This window comes from Schistocerca nitens, chromosome 3 (genome assembly GCF_023898315.1).
Source record: "Schistocerca nitens isolate TAMUIC-IGC-003100 chromosome 3, iqSchNite1.1, whole genome shotgun sequence".
NCBI classification, from domain to species: Eukaryota; Metazoa; Arthropoda; class Insecta; order Orthoptera; family Acrididae; genus Schistocerca; species Schistocerca nitens.
Window position 1 is genome coordinate 492,551,227 of NC_064616.1, and position 18,979 is coordinate 492,570,205.

Consider the following 18,979-nt stretch of genomic DNA (forward strand, 5'->3'; position numbering starts at 1 on the left):
CAATGATGTTCTGACTGCCGGGGATATATTCTATCGAAAAGTTGTACTGCTGTAGATATGATGCCCACCTAATGAGCCGCCTGTGATTAAGCTTTGCAGTCATCAAGAACTCGAGTGCCTTGTGGTCTGTGTAGACCCTCGTCTTGCGACCAAACAGAAGGTATCTGAATTTTTCAAACGCCCATACAATAGCCAGCGCCTCTAACTCGGTTACTGAGTAATTCCTCTCACTCTTGGCTAGTACTCTGCTAGCAAACGCAATTGTCTTCCACACCCTGTTTCCTTCATGTACATAGTCTTGGAACACCATGACACCCAGACCGGAGTATGAACTGTCCGTTACTATGCAAAGCTCTTCTGCTAAATTAGGGTGTGATAGGATGGGTGCTTGTAATAATGCGAATTTTAATGCTTTCCATTCGGATTCGGCCGCCTCATCCCATTCCCAAGGAATCTTCTTTCCTGTAAGTTGATGCAACCGAGGACTGCTCTGAGTTTTGACATGTATAAAGCGGTTGTAAAAATTTATGATCCCCAAGAACCCCCTTAGCTGCTTCTTTGTCGTAGGAATGGGAAACTTTTCAATCGCTTCGATCTTTTCGGGATTTGGCGCAATGCCCTCACCCGTAATGATATGTCCTAGAAATTTGACAGAGGACGTCCCAAAATTCGATTTTTCGATATTGATAGTCACTCCGTATTCCTTGAATGTCGCAAGGAGTTGACCGAGGACCGCATTGTGCTCTCCCCAAGATTTCTCCGCGATCAGCAAATCGTCCACATAGCTGGTGACATGACGTTTCAAATTATCGCTTAGTATGCCGTCCAGCCCCCGAATGAATGCGGCAGATGAAACGTTCAAACCAAATGGTAGACGACGAAACCGGTAACATCTTCCAAATGCTAAAAAGGCTGTGTACTGTCTGCAATTTGGATGGAGCTCGATCTGCCAGAAACTCGATTTTAGATCAACTGATGAAAAGATTGATATTCCATGGAAGTTTTGTAAGAGTTCCTCTAATCGTTCCGGTCTGTCTGTTTCGGGTTCTATTATGGTATTAATTTGTCGCGAGTCCAAGACTAAACGAATACTACCATCTGCCTTCTCGACTACTCTTAACGGGTTATTATAGGCTGAAGCCATAGGTTCTATTATTCCTTCACTCAGCATTCGCGTAATTTCAGCTGCTACTTTCTGTCGGTATGCCAAGGGGATTGGATAGGGTGGCACACGAAACTGGTTGTGCGGACGCACACGAAATTCATATTGGAAGTTCTTTATTGATCCTGTCTTGGGAAGGAAGACCTCCGCATGTTCTACTAGTAATTTATGAAGTTCTTTGCGGTGGTCGCTCCTTATATTCTTTATTGCTTCCACTTTTTCTCCTATTTTCTCCTTTATTTCTCCCATTATTCCGACTTCATTCTCATCCGTGTCCTCTCCCTTACCCGCAACGTCGACCTGTTCTTCCTTTCTGTCTTTCAGACACGCATAGTTTATCCGTACACTGTTAGACGGTAGTTGAGCTGGGATCAGCTGGTCGTCGAACTTAATGTGGACGGGATTCCCTTTCCTCAAAACCACTTCACCTCGTCCTAGATCAACTATCGCTTCATGTTCATTTAGGAAGTCCGTTCCTATTATCATGTCGATCGCCAGATTTGGCACGATCCAGAAGTTAGACTCTATTTTGTGTCCTTGGCAGGAGAATTCCAGTCTTGTTTGTTGGGTGACCTCCGTACATTTACCCGCTAATGCCCCTTTTATTTTGGTTTTCTTAACCGATAGGACAGGCCAGTCCATCTCCTGAGAGCACCTCTTGTATGCTGCCTCGGATATTGCTGTTATGTAGCTTCCACTATCTATTAGCGCATTCATACTCTTTTCAGCTATTGCTACTGTGATAAGAGGCTGCCGATCTTGTCGAGGAGTTGCTTTATGTTCCTCGAGCAGGATTTCTGATAAATCTTCGTAATGTATCATCCGTAGTTGGCCAGGTCCGAGATTACGTGCGAAATTCCGGCGGCCTGTGTTCGCACTAGTCTGGCGTCAACCCCTTGTTAAGCTCCCCCTCCTCTGACGTGCATTAGGATTTGCGGGTCTAGTTTCAATCTCCTGGTTCCACTGTTGTCCTTGGTTTCGCTCTCTCCAATTACGGTCGCTTTGCCGTTCGTTATTCCTCCTATCCCAGATTCCTTGTCTAGATTGACCCTGCTCCCTGACGTTCTGGTTTCCGTGTCTTTGGTTTCCATAACCTTGAATAGCATAACCTTGACTTCCGTAACCCTGGTTTCCTAACTGGCCAGTGCGATTATGCGATATGTTGTCGTCTTCTGTTCCTGGCCGGTGGTATTTGTTACTTTGCCCCTTCTTCCTGTCCTTTGCGTCTTGTTTATCAAAGACTACTTCGAGTTCGCGCAATAGACTCTTGAATGCTTCTATGTCAGATCCACACTTGCCGACAAGTGTCTGTTGGTACCTAACTGGCAATTTGGAAAAGCAAAATTTAATGATTTCTCCGTTACTATATGGACTATCTAAAAATTGATTCTTCTTGAGTAAATCATCAAGAAATTTGGTTGCGCTCCTATGCCCGGACACTTCCAGTTCAGGACAAAATATTATTTCCTCTTTAATCCTGTCTTGCGTTTCCTTTGACCAGTAGGTCCGCAGGAATGCACCAACAAATTCCTGATAAGTCCGACACGTCACTGCCACACCCCGCATCTTTTCCGCGGCTTGGCCTTCGATGTGTCCACACATGAATTCTAATGTAGCCTGGGTTGGCCATGATGCCGGTAATGAATTTGTGAACTGCATCACCCAGCTCTTCGGATGCATCGACCCTCCATTTTCTTTGAACTTCTGGAATTTTAGCATCGACAGGAAGTGATTGTGATCAAAATCCGTTCTGATCCTCGCACTGGTGTTGTCACTCGTTTCCGATACTTGCACGTCTGCTGAGTGTCCTGCTCTATCTTGCTGATAACTGTGATGTGCTACCTCTGTATCACAGTGGAAGTGGCACTCAGAATTCACTCTCCTAAGTGGGCTATAATTATTGGAGCTATTACTCGCTGTTTCTGCGTGTGCATTGTTAGTTCCGCACTCGGTCATTGGGCTAGAGCACGGCGGGCTTTTCCTCGGAGACACAATTCTGTGTACTCCATCATGGGTATCCGAACGCGCAGTGCTCGTGTGCCCGTTTTGCTCTAGTTTTGCTATCCGACTCTCTACTTCTTCCATTCGTTTCGTGGAGTTCGCAACCGCGATATTACCTTGAGTTTTTAAGAATGCTAGGGATTTTGAGTGGGATTGTGTTGTACGTCGCAAGCGCCCTGCGAGTTTAGAAGTTGCTTCCGCGACTTTCATTGCCCCTATTGCTGCCGTTTTGGCCAGGCCTGCTACTTTTTGTGCAGCCATTGACATTTGTTTTACTTCTCCACATTCTTTCTTTATTGTTAGTAATTCCCCACGAATTTCCCCTATATGCGAAATTATTGCCTCAGTGTCCTTCTTACGCTGTTCATCAGCTTCTTCCTTCTCCTGCTTACGTTGTTTCTCCTCTTCTTCCTTCTCCCTCTTACGCTGTTCGTCAGCTTCTTCTTTCATTGATCGTAGGAAGCTAAGTATTGGGTTTACGTCATCTTTTTGATCCTCTTCAAACGTGGGAGATGTAACTCTAGACACCTGGAGGCTAGAGCTCTGACGTGACCGAGCTGGCCCCTGTCTGCTCTCGTTCGTTTGATTATAAACTTCTGCTACCGTCTCGACCTGTGTGCCTGTCTCTGTTTCATCCTCTACCTCACTATCATAATAACGGCCGCAACGCTGCTCTGAGATCGCGTCCAAATCACCTTCCTCATCAATGACCCTGTCGTCCTGTGCTGCTAAAAATGTGCCCATCTCATCTCTGAACCTATCCTCGTCAGTAACCTGCCTCTTATCCATTATGCTATTCTCTTTTGTTTTAGTTTCGCTCGCTAATAGTCGTGCCGTACTTCTCGTGATCATTCATGAAAAAACAAATTTATCTAAAATATACAGTAAAAATTATCTACTCACTGTAGTTTTACACATAGACATAAAATTTCAACAACGCTGTTCCAAAGCTGTAATTAACAACACAATTTGATGTGGTACAGAAACCGCACACAAATCCGACAAAGTGCGATGTGGTACGGACACCACATCAACGAAACACAAAAACAACAATGAACAAAAAAAATATATACACTGAAAACAAAAACTGTAATCATGCGCCGCTACTTAAAACTAAACGCGGAACTACCAGAAAAAACAAGTTGGGTATTAATCATTAAAAAAGTAGAGAAAAAAAATTGAATGTTCCTACTAAGAATCCTGTTTGCTTATCAGAGATTCACAGGAAAGATCCGAGGCCACGGGTCGCCATTTTATGCGAGGTGCCGGGGCTAGCAGTGTATTTATCACTAAATTCTACTAGAATCCACATATGTAAATCATGCTCCAAGCCCCCCCTATTCTAACTCCGACTTTTGCTGTTGCACAAGGATAAAAAAAATACGCGAACTGACTCTAATCAACCCTGCTAGTGGAGTAGAAGAGAGTTTGGCACCTGCAATAATTTAATTTGATAAATAAGTTAAATAAACAAAGGTTTCATTAGCATAGTGAGGAATGATAGGGTTGCTCTATCGATTAACAGAATGAAAGTTCTGTCCAAAATAACAATATGATTTATTAAGACTAAACACAGAATAGTAAAAGAAACACAGGAAATATTTATAAAACATCAAATTGGCTCAAATTGGAGATTCATACAAACACTGTAAAGGTGAAGTTGTCCCTAAACTAGATCGTGAGGTTTAAGACGAGGTGGTATGTGGAGCCAATTCCTTGCCACTCAAATCTCAAGAGAGACACACAGCTAACCCAACAGTAATTGCTGCTACTCAAGACAGAACAAAGTTAGAAAAAGACGAACAGGCGCGCTTTGCTGAGCTCTGATTATCACCTAGGAAAATCCCTGTCTGCTGGTGCTGCGGACATACATTACCAAACTGTCTTCTTGACTGCCAGGACACGATCTGGCGTACCGGAGCCGTTGGCTGGTTGCTTCGACGTCCTCGACCGAAAGGCGACTGCCGACTACCTAGAGCACCCGTACAGGCCGAACACACAACATTCCCGCCCCCACGACAGTGGCCGTGGTTACGTTCCAATCAGCAACCCGAAAACCGGCGGAAATTCCACTCCATTGCCGGAGCACTACCATTCCACCAATGGAGATTCTTGGCGCCAATTTCTGTGCTGATTTTGCTATGTCACGGAGCTATGCCCTGAGCAAGCCAATCCCAGTTACTATTTTGCAGAAAGCGCGGGAATTTTCCCGCCACAGCTGCCTGGGTACATAAGTCATTCCCACGCCTCGCTGGTAGCCCGCCAGAAAGTGTTTTCGCTAAGCTTCTGCGAAGCAACGGAACCTCTAGCCCAGCCGCCACTTCCGGCCCCAAACGGGCGCGTCTCCTGACAATGCCGGCGTCCGGAAAGCATTCACTCGACCCCCCACGCCTGTCGGCCTACCCTTTCAAAGTCAGAAGAGCCCGCCTGTCACTGGACCACCCGGGTGACGAGAGACGCTGCATGGGAAGTCCGCGTGTGAAGGAATAGCAACCCTCCACCGCATGCAACTAGAGAGGAGAATCGTAAGATAGAAATATGAGAGGGGGCTCATGCCACCTCTCACTGTTACAAATCGGTTACCTGAAGGACAGATCCGAGCCGGACGCTTTGTAGCGTGTATTCCACTGACCCCAAACCACTGCCATTGGCGATTTCAGTGGTGTGAGCGAGAGCTCAGTGCAGGGCAGGGCGGAGGTCTGTTGTGTTTTCTGATGAAAGCTGGTTCGGTCTCGGTGCCAGTGATGACCGTGTGTTGGTTGGAAGGAGGCCAGCTGAGGGCGTGCAACCTACCAGTCTGCCTGCTAGACACAGTGGACGTACAGCTGGAGTTATTGTCTGGGGTGCGATTACATATGACAACAGGAGCACTTTCGTGGTTATCCCACGCACCATGACTGCAAATTTGTACGTCAGTCTGGTGATTCGGCCTGTTGTACTGCCATTCATGAACAGCATTCTGGGGTGTGTTTTCCAGCAGGATAGCACTCGTCCACATTCTGCTGTTGTAACTCAACATGCTCTACAGAGTTTCGACGTGTTGCCTCGGGCTGCTAGATCACCAGATCTCTTTTTAAGCGAGCACATATGGGACATCATCGGACGACGATTCCAGCGTTATCCACAAACAGCATTAACCGTCCCTGTAATGGCCAATCAAGTGCAACAGACATGGAATTCCATGCTGCAAACTGACATATGGCACCTATACAACACATTGCACGCACGCACGTATGTATGTATGCATTCAACATTCTGGCGGTTACACCCGTTATTAATGAACCAGCATTTCACATTTGCAATGACTTATGTAGCGCTTCCATTAACCTGTGATCTTGCAATGTTAATCACTTAAATAGGTTGTCTAGACACATGTATTCCTGAAATTTCATTACTGTACCGTAATTATTTTTTGGCGTTGCTATTTTTTCCATCAGTGTATATCCCATGGAAATGATGCTAATAATTGTTTTTGAGAATGAATAATTATACAGAATGTGTATAAAAGATGTCAGAGTACTCAGAAAACTCAAATGCACCACCATGGTATAAATGACTTACGATTATTTCTGTCAGCAGTCTCTCTTGAGATACGCCTTTAAGCCAAAATAAATGTAGACAACGTCCAGTTTCATTACAATACCTAATGCACTGCTTTTCATTATTTTCGAATCACTTGCCTATTGGAAGCATGGCGTACACCTTTCCAATACAGGTAAAACAATTACGATTTCAGGGGAAATGTTATCGGTCATTTTAATTGACGTCCTTGATTTCCTCTATGCACATTAGTTTCCCACCTTGTGCGCATCTGTTGATACTGTTGTGGTAAATCAAGCTCGTGAGGGCGAGGAATACGCACTCTGCTACCGTGGCTACAGTGCACATGTTTGGTGGTCCTGCAGGTGGCGCTGAAGCGGCAACAGGCGGCCGAGGACGCGATCGCGCTGGGGCTGGTGGCGGTGACGACTGGCGCCGAGTACGGTTTCCTGCCGCAGGGGCCCATCTTCGGCATGAGCACCACGGCGCCACAGAGCGAGCCCTCCGCAGGTACGTGTTCTTTCTTCATTTCTTCTTTCCTCAAATGGAGATAACCACAGTTACTCCCCACCTCCTTGTTAGTGGGTCGGTACCAGCATCCTATATGGCTTAGACCTACATTGGGTAGCAATTACGTTTTAAGTAGCACAGCAAAAATAAAATTTCAAATGGTTCAAGGCTCTGAGCACTATAGGACTTAACATCTGAGGTCATCAGTCCCCTAGAACTTAGAACTACTTAAATCTAACTAACCTAAGGACATCACACACATCCATGCCAGAGGCAGGATTCGAACCTGCGACCGTAGCGGTTTCGCGGTTCCAGACTGAAGCGCCTAGAACCGCTCGGCCACTGTGGCCGGCATAAAATTTCAAGCTGTGACCACGAACTTTGGTGATTGTGTTAGACCTTTGTTTTACATTTCAGTGTGACACACTTTTACCGCCGATGGATGACTTGGTTCTAGAAGTCTACATTTTGGGTGTGCACATTGAAAATCACTTCGTCGTCATTCTGGGAAGCCTGGCACGCTATGGTGTTGTAACCTCCCCCTCACTTATCGACCTTTATGACAGTGAAAAATTAAACCGCGTGTACCTAATGGAAATTTGGGAAAAGCAATCGTCACCGAAGTTAATCTGTCGGTAAAGAGGGAGGAAAGGGTTGCATATAAATGAAAGGAAAAATGCAAATGAAACTGGTGGAAATTAATTTTGAAAAGGGGTAAAGTTAATAAAGAAAGTAAATGTGCGGCCGTTACGTTAACAATTAACTAGCGGTAATTAGATATTTGAGATTTGGGGAAAATTACGGTCGCCAGTCCTAAGGACAATTACTATAGTAACTGAAAAAGAATGGTAATTACACATATAATTAGCGCTAGAAGCGTGGCAACTGAAGGTTGACACGTGTAGTGTGAAAACTGAAAGTTTGTCAGAAGTAATAAATTTCGCTGCACTCTGACTTAATTTAGCAAACGAATTAATAAAACCGGAAAATTGAAAGTTAATTTAGTGACTGAAATTAATAAGACGCTTTCTTTCTTAAGCACATCGAAATTCAGTAAAATACGGTTAGTCTTGGACTACCTCAACAATCATTTCAAAAGCTACTTGAATCTACGCAATTTAGAAATAAGAGATTTAGCTTTGAACTTGAATTAAATGATTCTGAACAATTAACAATAGTAAAATTTAGTACGTACCAAGCTGAGCTGCAGTCACAGGTAAGCTAAAATACGGTAACAAAACTCGCACTCTTAATTTGTGCTTGTGTATCTAAATATTGTAGCCAGCTATGAATACTTAAACTGAACTTTGAAATTAAAGCAGTGAAATGGAATGATTGTACTTTAATGCTGGCGTCTGAATTTCAACGACACTCGGGTTCATTTCGGAAAAGGAAGGGACCCTGCTTGGTAATGCAATTGGGACAATGAGCAACAAAGGTTCATGCTAAGTTGCTGTAATTTTGCGAGGCAAATGGAACAGTTTGAAAAGATGAGGTCTGCCATACAGTTCTGAAACTTTACGTGCTTTTAGTCTTCCTTGTTGGTTGATTGAAGGTTTGAAGTCGTCGATCGAGGAGGTGGCGACAGTCACTCATTGTCGGCCGTCGCTGTTGCAGAAGCTGGATGCTGGCGCGCCTTCTTCTCGACACGGTCACCAGACGAAACGGGCTCTTGATGTGCGCCAGCTAATGCTTCTCGTCCGCGACACCATGTCAGAAACTATCATCGCAAGTCGAGCGTAATTACATGCTGCCAAACCCCGAAAGCGCGGCAACTCGCGGGAGCGTCACACAACACACCTGCTCCACTCGCTACTCCACCCAGACTCTCTATCGCTGCCCGCACTCCACGCGGCAGAGGTAACACTACCAAAGATCCTACACACTTTGATTCTTCACACGACCTATCGATGTAATCGTTCGATAGCAGTTTTCCCTAGGCAAGACCCAGCGTAAAAATACAAATAATATTTACGAAACAAACCAATTATACATCGACATAAATGCATAAATATATATATACAAATAGTAAAACAAGTACAATATGTAAAGACACAGAAATGTCATATATTCAGTTAACAAAAATAAGCAAAACAAATTTATAGTACAATAGATGGAAATAGGAGGATATGCATTTCCGGCGTTACAGTGTCTTCATCTGAGGAAATAAGAAGAAGTCACTGGGTGCCATGTGAGGAGAGTACGACCATGCAACATTTGATTACCCAGAGAAACAGTATGTGTCTCTGTGTCATCTGCTGAATGAGCTGAAGCGTTGCCGTGGAGTAAAAACATCCCCTTGGTATGGTTCCCGTCAGGTTTCATCTTGGCAACCTCCCTAACCTCTTCAGGTGATTTCGGTAGTATGCTGCTGTGACTGTATACCGCTTATCGGTTAGCACCTCACCGTAGCAATCCCAAAATCACTACAGATCAGCTTACCCCAGGTTGATTGGATGTTCGCCATATTTTAGAGGTGATGAAACTACATGTGGCCACTGTCTGCTCTGCTACTTTGTTGCGTATCATAGTGGTACACCCAGCTCTCGTTTATGGAGACTATGCAGCTATAGGACGGCATCTGGATTAGTTCCACACAACTGCAGCATTTCCGCAACTACTTCGGTTCGTCGGGCTATTAGAGCGGATGTGAGAAGTTCCGGAACCCAGCGGTCAGTAATCTTTGTGATGTCCAAAATACCGCGCAAGAGTGGAAAACTGATCCATGACTGGTTTTCACTTTTTCCACCATCGCCTCGAATGTGACACGGCGGTCCTCAAGCACCAGAACCTCTACTTCTCTTGCTATTCCAGGTTCTTCACAGAAAGAAGTCTTCAGTCTTGTCATTCAAATTTCTTGGATCACACAGGAAGCGTCTGCGCCACCTAACTGCAATGCCATGTGTTGGTGCACTGCTCCTATACTCTTCCAACCAGTCAGCATGAATGCTAGCAGCGTTGTTCCCCTCCATTGCAAAAACGAATTACCAAACTATAGTTTATTACTGAGGGCCGGCCGCTGTGGCCGAGCGGTTGTAGGGGCTTCAGTCAGGAACCGCACGACTACTACAGTCACAGGTTCGAATCCTACCTCGGACATGGATGTACATGATGCCCTTAGGTTAGTTACGTCTAAGTAGTTCTAAGTTCTAGGGGACTGATGACCTCAGACGTTAAGTCCCATAGTGCTCAGAGCCATTTGAACCATTTTATTATTGAGGTGTGCCATTTTGTTTACGCTATTGTAGCGGCATTCTCTGGTACTACGGAGAGGGAGTTTCATCGTGTTCCAGGACTGCAGACATAGCCGGCCCGAGTGGCCGAGCGGTTCTAGGCGCCACAGTCTGGAACCGCGCGACCGCTACGGTCGCGGGTTCGAATCCTGCCTCGGGCATGGATGTGTGTGATGTCCTTAGGTTAGTTAGGTTTAAGTAGTTCTAAGTTCTAGGGGACTGATGACCTCAGAAGTTAAGTCCCATAGTGCTCAGAGCCATTTGAACCATTTTTGAACTGCAGACACATAACCGAAAACAAACACAAAATTAATACCCTAACTTCATCTTTTTAAGGTGATAATTAAAAGTTTCAGATTGCCACTCGTGTGCAGTGCTGACAGCGTTTTCACTTCGACGCTGAGCCACAGCAGTGCGAGAGTACTAAGATACTAGCCTTGCAGAGCCCTAGACAGTGTTGTGGGCTGGTGTAACTATTTTTTGCACTGACAAACCCAAAAAACGCTACCAATATTTGCTGCAGCCTGCACCAAATTTATCAGTCATCTGTCTTTGAGTGTTTCGAATGGTGCAAAGCTAGTGCTTATCTGTATTTTTCCTCAAGTACGTAAGCACCACTTGTAATCTTTTCCACGACGAAATATCTATTTTCTGTAACCGCTTTCATCTCACATACCACCAGATCTGGGATCATAGTTTTTAGCGAAATCACCACAAACGAGCTGCTACCGACAGATACAGAGATTCATGTAATAATGACGGAAATCAGCAGAGTCGACCACCGACTTACCTGGGTGTGGACAGGAACGTCCAGTTTTTGCAGTTTGCGCGTAAGTTCTATTCTCAAATTTTCTGCGGTTGCCCACGATGCTATTCAGTGCAAGGATTTCCGTACCTCCGGCACCAGCGAACTTGGCACTATGCGGGGCAGTGGTCGGTGATTGCGGAGGTGCCGGATCTGGAAGTACCTACACTGGCCATTAAAATTGCAACACCAGGCAGGATAGCAAGAAACGAAATTTTAGTTACTGTACATATACAGAACAATAGGAGGAAAACCTCATTAAGTTTCTAGGTGAATTGTGTGTAAAAAAAAGAAAAAAGAAAATATCCCCGCGATCCGGCCCAGAGGACCTGTGAATTCTGATGGCCGCCATGTTTATCCTCTGGCATATAACGTCGTTCGGATGCTGTGTAAAGGGGCATGGGGTCAGCACACTGCTCACTCGGACGTTGGCGGCTATGCAGACCTAGGAGCCGCTACTTCTCATTCAAGTAACTCCTCCCACGAGGCTGAGTGGCCCCCGCTCCAGTACTCCCACTAAGGAAAGATAGCTGACTGTACTGGAAATTGAAGCCTTGTCCTTCATATGCCAGTCAGCCGTCTGACCATTCACCTACAGAGACGCACAGAGTTGGGAATATACGAGCCCCTCTCCAGGCCGTGAAAGCCCAAGGGATGTCTACCGGTCGTCATGTCGTCCTCTGTCTTGTAGCGTCATGAGAATGCGGTATGGAGGGGCATGTGGTCAGCGCACACCTCTCCCAGCCATTTTGCAGACGTTCCACACCGTGGAGCCGCTGCCACTCGGGTAAGTAGCCCCTCAGCTGCCATTACAAGGCTGAGTACATCCCGTAGCTGTCCTCCCACCAAGGATACATACTTGGCAGTCCTGAAAATCGAACTTGGGTCCTCTACATGGGTGCCGTATATTCTGACCACTCTGCTAAACAGCCTAACATTTAGGGATAAACAGGGTGCGAAATTTAGTACACCACCTCTGGCAGCAACAATGGCTATAGCCCAGCTGTGCAAAGAGTCGAACTGAGACTAGATGACAAATGCGGTGTATAGACACCACGAAGCTAGTTCGTCGAAGCGTGTTGGAACAGTGCTACAATGCAGAACGAAATACTCGTATGCAATGATCAGCCAGACCACGTACCTAATAGCAGGTATGTCCACCTTTGGCACGGATAACTGCGTGGACTCATCGTGGCATGGAAGCAATGAAGCCTTGGTACGTCGCTGGATGGAGTTAGCACCACGTTCGCACACACAAGTCACCTAATTACCGTAAATTTCTGGGAGGGGAGCCATGAGCTCTGACGCCACGTTCAATCACATGCCAGATGTGTTCGATCGGGTCCACATCTGGCGAGCTGAGGGGCCAGCACATCAATTGGAACTCGTCGCTGTGTTCCTCGAACCACTCCATCATACTCCTGGCCACGTCACATGGCGCATTATCATGTTGAAGAATGCCACTGCCATCGGGAAACATGATCGTCATGAAGGGGTTATGTGGTCTGCAACGAGTGTACGATGCTCCTTGGCCGTCATGGTGCCTTGCACCAACTCCACTGGACCCCTGGATGCCGATGTGAATGTTCCCCACAGCGTAATAGAGCCGCCGCCAGCTTGTATCCATCCCACAGTTCAGGTGTCAAGGAGCTGTTTCCCTGGAAAACGACGGATTCGTGCCCGCCTATCGGCGTGATGAAGAAGGTATCGGGATTCATCAGATCAAGCAACGCTCTGCCACTGCGCCAACGTCCAGTGACGACGGTCACATGCCCCTTCCAGTCGTAGTTGCCGACGTCGTGATGGTGACATTAGCATATGCACGGGTCGTGGGCAGCGGAAACCCATCGTTAGGAGTGTTCGGTGCACCGCGTCTTCAGACACACTTGTACTCTGCCCAGCATTGAAGTCTGATGTTAGTTCCTCCACAGTTCGCCGCTTGGCCTGTTTTACCAGTCATCTCAGCTTACGACGTCCGACATCTGTAATGAGGGGTGGCCGCCCAACTCCGCGACGTCTAAACCTGGTTTCATCTTGATTTCACCATGTTTTAAGCACACTCACCGCAGCACTCCTCGAACACCCGCAGTCGTACAGTTTCCGAAGTGCTCGTGCCTAGCCTCCGGGCAATCACAGTCTGCCCTCGGTCAAACTCAGACAGATCAAGGTCCTTCCCCGTTCTACACACAGACAGTACACTCACTGATACTACATGCACCGTGCGTGTGTCTGACTAGCAGTCATTCCTAGCTAGGTGATGCTGCTATCCAATAGACGGGCTTATATCGATAGTAGGTCGGTGGTCATAATGTTCTAGCTGATCAGTGTACCTACATATTTATCGAGCCTGTACTAGTCATTTGTCCGCAGCTCGTGGTCGTGCGGTAGCGTTCCCGCTTCCCACGTCCGGGTTCCCGGGTTCGATTCCCAGCGGGGTCAGGGATTTTCTCTGCCTCGTGATGACTGGGTGTTGTGTGATGTCCTTAGGTTAGTTAGGTTTAAGTAGTTCTTAGTTCTAGGGGACTGATGACCATAGATGTTAAGTCCCATAGTGCTCAGAGCCATTTGAACCATTTTTTGAACTAGTCATTTCGGTCAGACGCAACAGGAGAACAGGAAATGAGAAGCGCCTCTGGTGTCCACAGAAGGCAGTGACGGTGGCGACAGCAGCGGCGGCAGCGGGGGCGAGGGCGCTACGACGGCGTCGGCTACGACGGCTGCGACGGTGGCTGCGGGGGCGGCCAAGAGCGCTGCGCAGCGGCCTCTGGCGGCCGGCTCGCTGGACCTGCTGGCCAAACTGTTCCCGCACAAGAAGCGCTCCGTGCTAGAGCTCGTTCTGCGCCGCTGCGGCGACGACCTCGTCAAGGCCATAGAGCAGTGCGTGCCCTGCGACCCAGCCGCCGCAGCTGCGGCCGCTGCCAGGTACTGCCATTCTCTTATTTTACGAAACAAAGATTTATGTTCATTTGTTACACTGTGCTCAACAACCCCGGGTTTTACTACACCAGGAATTTCAATGGCCCGGAAACTGTACGGATTAGTTAGCCACTGACAGGGGATATTGTGAAATTCCTGGGCCCCTGAAGTCAAGATAGTCCTTAACCCCCTCAGCAACTTTCTTTGCCTTCTTGGACGATATTGTTTTTGGCCAAAAATTCATGAACAAACAAATAAGTATTAGCAGGTGCACTACAATTGTGCAAAAGCCATCAATAATTTTGTCACAAAGCGAGGTGCTTTTTTTTTTTTTTTTTTCAACCAAATAGTGTTGAACTTGTAAGTAGTACCCTGTATTGATCATTCGACCTTGTGGCAAGAACTCATGGTGTACTATTCCGTTAAAATCGAAAAACACAGTGGAATCGTCATATTTTTCTGCGCATGTCGAGCTTTCTTTGTACTTGGTTTCTATGACTGTGACTCGGTGATCGTTCGTAATCATTTCTTTCAATTTTCGTCGATTCGATTGTCTGATGATGTGTTGAGGCGTCCAGGACGCTCGTCATCTTCAGGGGCTTCTTCGAAACGCTTATGCCACTCGCAAACCAATGCTTTGCTCATAAGAGATTGACAAAAATAAATATTTAACATTTCTAAAACTTTGCTACACTTTATTCCGATATAATTGAAAAATTTAATAAAAAGCACCCATTCGTTTCTATACAAAATAAATACTCGTCGGTGCTACCAAAACAAATGTAATCATTTCGAGAACTGACAGCAGACTAAATACGAGGGTTGTCCAAAAAGTAAGCTCCGATCGTCATAGAAGGCAGCCGCCTGTGCTTTCCGATAATTCTCTACGCTGGTCTATAGCGCGTAGCCTGCGCCCGAGTGTTGTCTTCGTATCCAGCGTTTCATGTGAACAGAGATGATACTCAGGACGAGCCAATTAGTGCTGTGTTCTGGGTGATCGAACACTTCCCATCGAAAAGGCTGCAGGAGTGTTTTCACTGCCCCTGCAGAGTGCAGCTGAGAATTGCCATGGAGAAGGAGGTGCGTGGCAGTTGTGTTAGGTGGGCTGCATTCATTAAGGCGAAGCCTCTCAGCGGGCCCTTCTACTCGTTGTTCTAGGCACCTTTCCTCTTTCACAGTGCGCTCACAACTGAAAAGAGCGTCTTGATGCGATCGACGGTCATACTAGAGACACTGTGCAAAGCTTCATCGTGTTTTCTCTGTGGTTCTCTGTGGTGTCCATTTCTCGACCGATCGGAACTTACTTTCTGGACAACCCTCGTATACGATATGGCTAACTAACACTGTACAGATATTTTTTTAGATTTGTTTACCGACTCAACAACGAAAAAAATCGCATGAATCGGACTAATATAACAAGCGAGCTTACAAAATTCCCGTTACTTTATGAACACACCTTGTATGTGCAACAGTAATTTTGCCCGTAATTGCGGATAGTGACTCACTGAAGGTGGTTCTCGGTATTGGGAGACTACGGGGAAAATCGTCGAGTTATTTACGTTCCAACGACTGCCACTAGCATCGTAGACATTGATATGATTTCTGGTAGTGTGACGACAGTCAGTTGTTTCTGATGAACACGATGGATAAATCTTGTATGGGGGCAACGACATTCATATATTAAAAACTCTCCGTATTCTTGCCGCTAAAATTAGACTAAAAGTTTGAGCTTTACACAGGAACCTCGGTGGCTTCGTAACTAACTGATAAGTTTCGTCATGGTGCCAGAGATCGTGTAAATGTCTGCGATGCTAGTGGCGGACTTTGGAATGTAAACCTCCTTGTAGTCTCTCAACATCGAGAGTTCTCTTCCATGTACAACTAAGATTACATGGTGCACTCACGTTAATGTGACTGCCGCCTGTGTTCGTCGTCAACATGCAGTAACCACCCACAGACGACAGGTGGCAGCACTAGCAGTGAATGATACATAAAACGTGTTAGGGGAACCCGGAAAAGAGTGCAGTCATTGCCGTCATGCGGAAATGAAACGATTTATCTGACGTTCAAAAGGGCATTGAAAGACGTGCACTTCATTCACCTTTCAACGCTCGTGTTTCATATTTCTAATCCCAGCATTCTGGTACTCAGTAAAATAATAATTCTGGTAATATTTATAATTTATATGGATTGCCTGATTTATTTGACGATTTTTACAGCTTGTCTCACACTGATCTGTGAGAGGAGCTTGGCGCTAGAAATTTTCTTTATTTATGGGCGAGAGCAGCATTCTTCCTAGCAGCCATGATGGCTTCCCGTTTTCCCATCCCTTTTCCGATCGCCAAGGTAGCACGTTGTGTCGTTTGAACATTCAGTAGTGGCCAAAGTTCCTCCTGTTCTCAGTTCCCCAACCTGCCTTACCAACATTATAAACGCTATTTCTGCCCGATTTTAACGTCGCGAGGTCGCCTCCCTGTGAAATTCCGGCCCCATGATTGGCCAGTTCAGGTGCGCGCCCGTTTTTCGCGGGCGGGCGCCAACCGCCCTCCGCGGATGGGTGGTGGACAAAGGGGCAGTAGGTGAGTTCTGGTGTGACCGTGCCGGAGACCGGAGGAGCCGCTTCCAGGAGATGAAGTTCGGCAAGCATGAGCGCCAACGTGCACTGTAGATTCGCGCCCTGCGGCCCAGAGGGAACCTGACAGGTCATTGTGAATAGTTTCGCGTCTTGCGGGTTTTATTGCTTTAGTACGGGAGGCTACCGAGCGATTCACGCACAGTAGCATCTTCTTAGTCTTGGCTAATTCCTGGTGGTGGTCGTTGCACGCCTGCAACCCTTTCCTTTACTAAATGGGATTCTGTTTGATAACACGGCGATCGTTACTAAAATTCCTTTCCTCCTGCTATCGTGGTGTGTTATGAACGTACGTTAGGGCAGGTTGCTGAACTCGGATCTTTCTTCCCCCCACCGCCATTTGGTTGTATTATTGTTCGATTCCCAGCTGTTTAATAAATGAGTCCGTAAATCTTACATTCTCTCTCTTTCCTTACGTGAACTCACCCCTAGTGTAACAGAAAAATGCGGAACTATAACGGTTGCTATAAGGTCGTGCAGGTCTCGCGCCACTAACGATAGTATAAAGATTCCGTATCGCGCGCCTGGCACGACCATTGCACGCTTGGCACCGGTGACAGTAGTAATCATGTTCAACAATTCCCCATTGATAAACTAGGAAGTGTTCACGGCTCAGTGTGAGTACGTGAGCACTAAATCCACTTGATTTGGTGGAAGTAGTGGCCTCTGTTTTGCCTTGCTGGTTTAGACGAAAAATATCAAAAATCACAACCACTACGAGCCACCGCTTTTATCATGATCATTGGTTTTCGGCCCATGGGTGGAATAACTTCCGAAATGGCCAGATATGTAAACTGTTCTCATGCCGTCGTGGATGATGTACACCACCCATGGCAAAATGACGCTATCCAAAGCCGGACCTGAGACAACTGTTGTGGTCCATGGGGCGTAGGTGACGGGTGACCGGAGGCTGCGGAGATGTGTACAGACGAATAGACGTGCAACTGTTGAGCAAGTGACCGCCCATATAAACCAAGGGACTACCAACTATCTCTACTCAACGGCCGTCCAGAGAATGTTGTTGCGTATTGGCCTCCGCAACAGGCGCCTCGTTCGTGCGCTTATGCTGACTGCTGTTCATCGGCGACTAAGGCTCGGATTTGCACGCCAGTATGGCAAATGGATGTCCACTGAGTGGCTACAGGTGGCCTTTTCAGACGAATCAGGTTTTGTGCTCCATCGGATAGATGGTTGTTGGTATGTATGGCGTGAAATGTCTGAAATCAAACAAGGAGGGAGCGTCACGGTCTGAGGATTGGCTTCGGCGCATTCCCTGGGTGATCTCATCATTCTGGAAGGCACAATAGATCAACACAAGTATGTTTGTTTTTCCTCGGCACCATGGAATCTAGCAGCGCAACACTGCAACTTGTCCTACCTCCCGCCGTATTCAACATGAATCTAGAATCTGTGTTAATACCTTGATCGGGCAGTTCGCGCCATGGATCCTCAACTGAGAAACCTAGCGCAGCAGACCACTGGAGTCGCCATGGCTGCACATCCCTGTCGGTACCTTCCACGTCACTGACTCTCTTCCTGTACATATCGCAGCGGTCTGGGCAGCAAAAGGTGGCTACTCAGACTTTTGACTAGTGGCCATATTAATGTCATTGCACATTGTAAGAGCAGCTCTGGCAATAGTTATTCTTACACATTTGCTATTTTGTATAGGCTGATGTGTGGGACAAGAATTTTGTTTCATCAAACATACACCTAGAAAAATGGGTAGGTTCCAATGCAGACAAGGTATATGACTTATTTTCCGACAGTGTAAGAAAGTAAAAGAAATGCTGCTTCCAGTCAAAAACAGTATTGATTTCAGGGCCACCTGAACTTGCAACATTCATTACATGCGCAGAAGCAACTATATCATCAGTCAATGCATACAGTTTCCGAACGTTGTGCGGAATATCAACAGCATATTAAATATCCTGATTTAGAAGAATCAGCGATTCACGACCTCAATCTCAACAAGAAACATAAAAATGCGCATTATGAAACATAAATTTTGTTCCACACGTCAGTCTATTGGGACTTAACAGCAATAATAACTTTAACTGTAAGAGCTGTTATAATTTTAGTGATGCATGGAAGCGGGTTCACAATCTTGAGACAATACAGTAAAATTCGCGAGTTCTCTGCGTTCCAGAGGCCACCAGTAGCATTACTGTCAGATGACC

General features: G+C 46.4%; 1 protein-coding gene across 1 annotated transcript in view; it reads left to right on the forward strand.

Annotated features, from left to right (window-relative positions):
* Window positions 1–18,979, forward strand: part of LOC126249294 (doublesex- and mab-3-related transcription factor A2-like) — a 144,486-nt gene that overhangs the window by 47,657 nt on the left and 77,850 nt on the right. Inside the window, exons 3-4 of the mRNA XM_049950948.1 lie at window positions 7,069–7,217; window positions 14,000–14,173. Coding sequence (XP_049806905.1) covers window positions 7,069–7,217; window positions 14,000–14,173 — 323 coding nt within the window. The remainder of the gene's footprint in view (window positions 1–7,068; window positions 7,218–13,999; window positions 14,174–18,979) is intronic.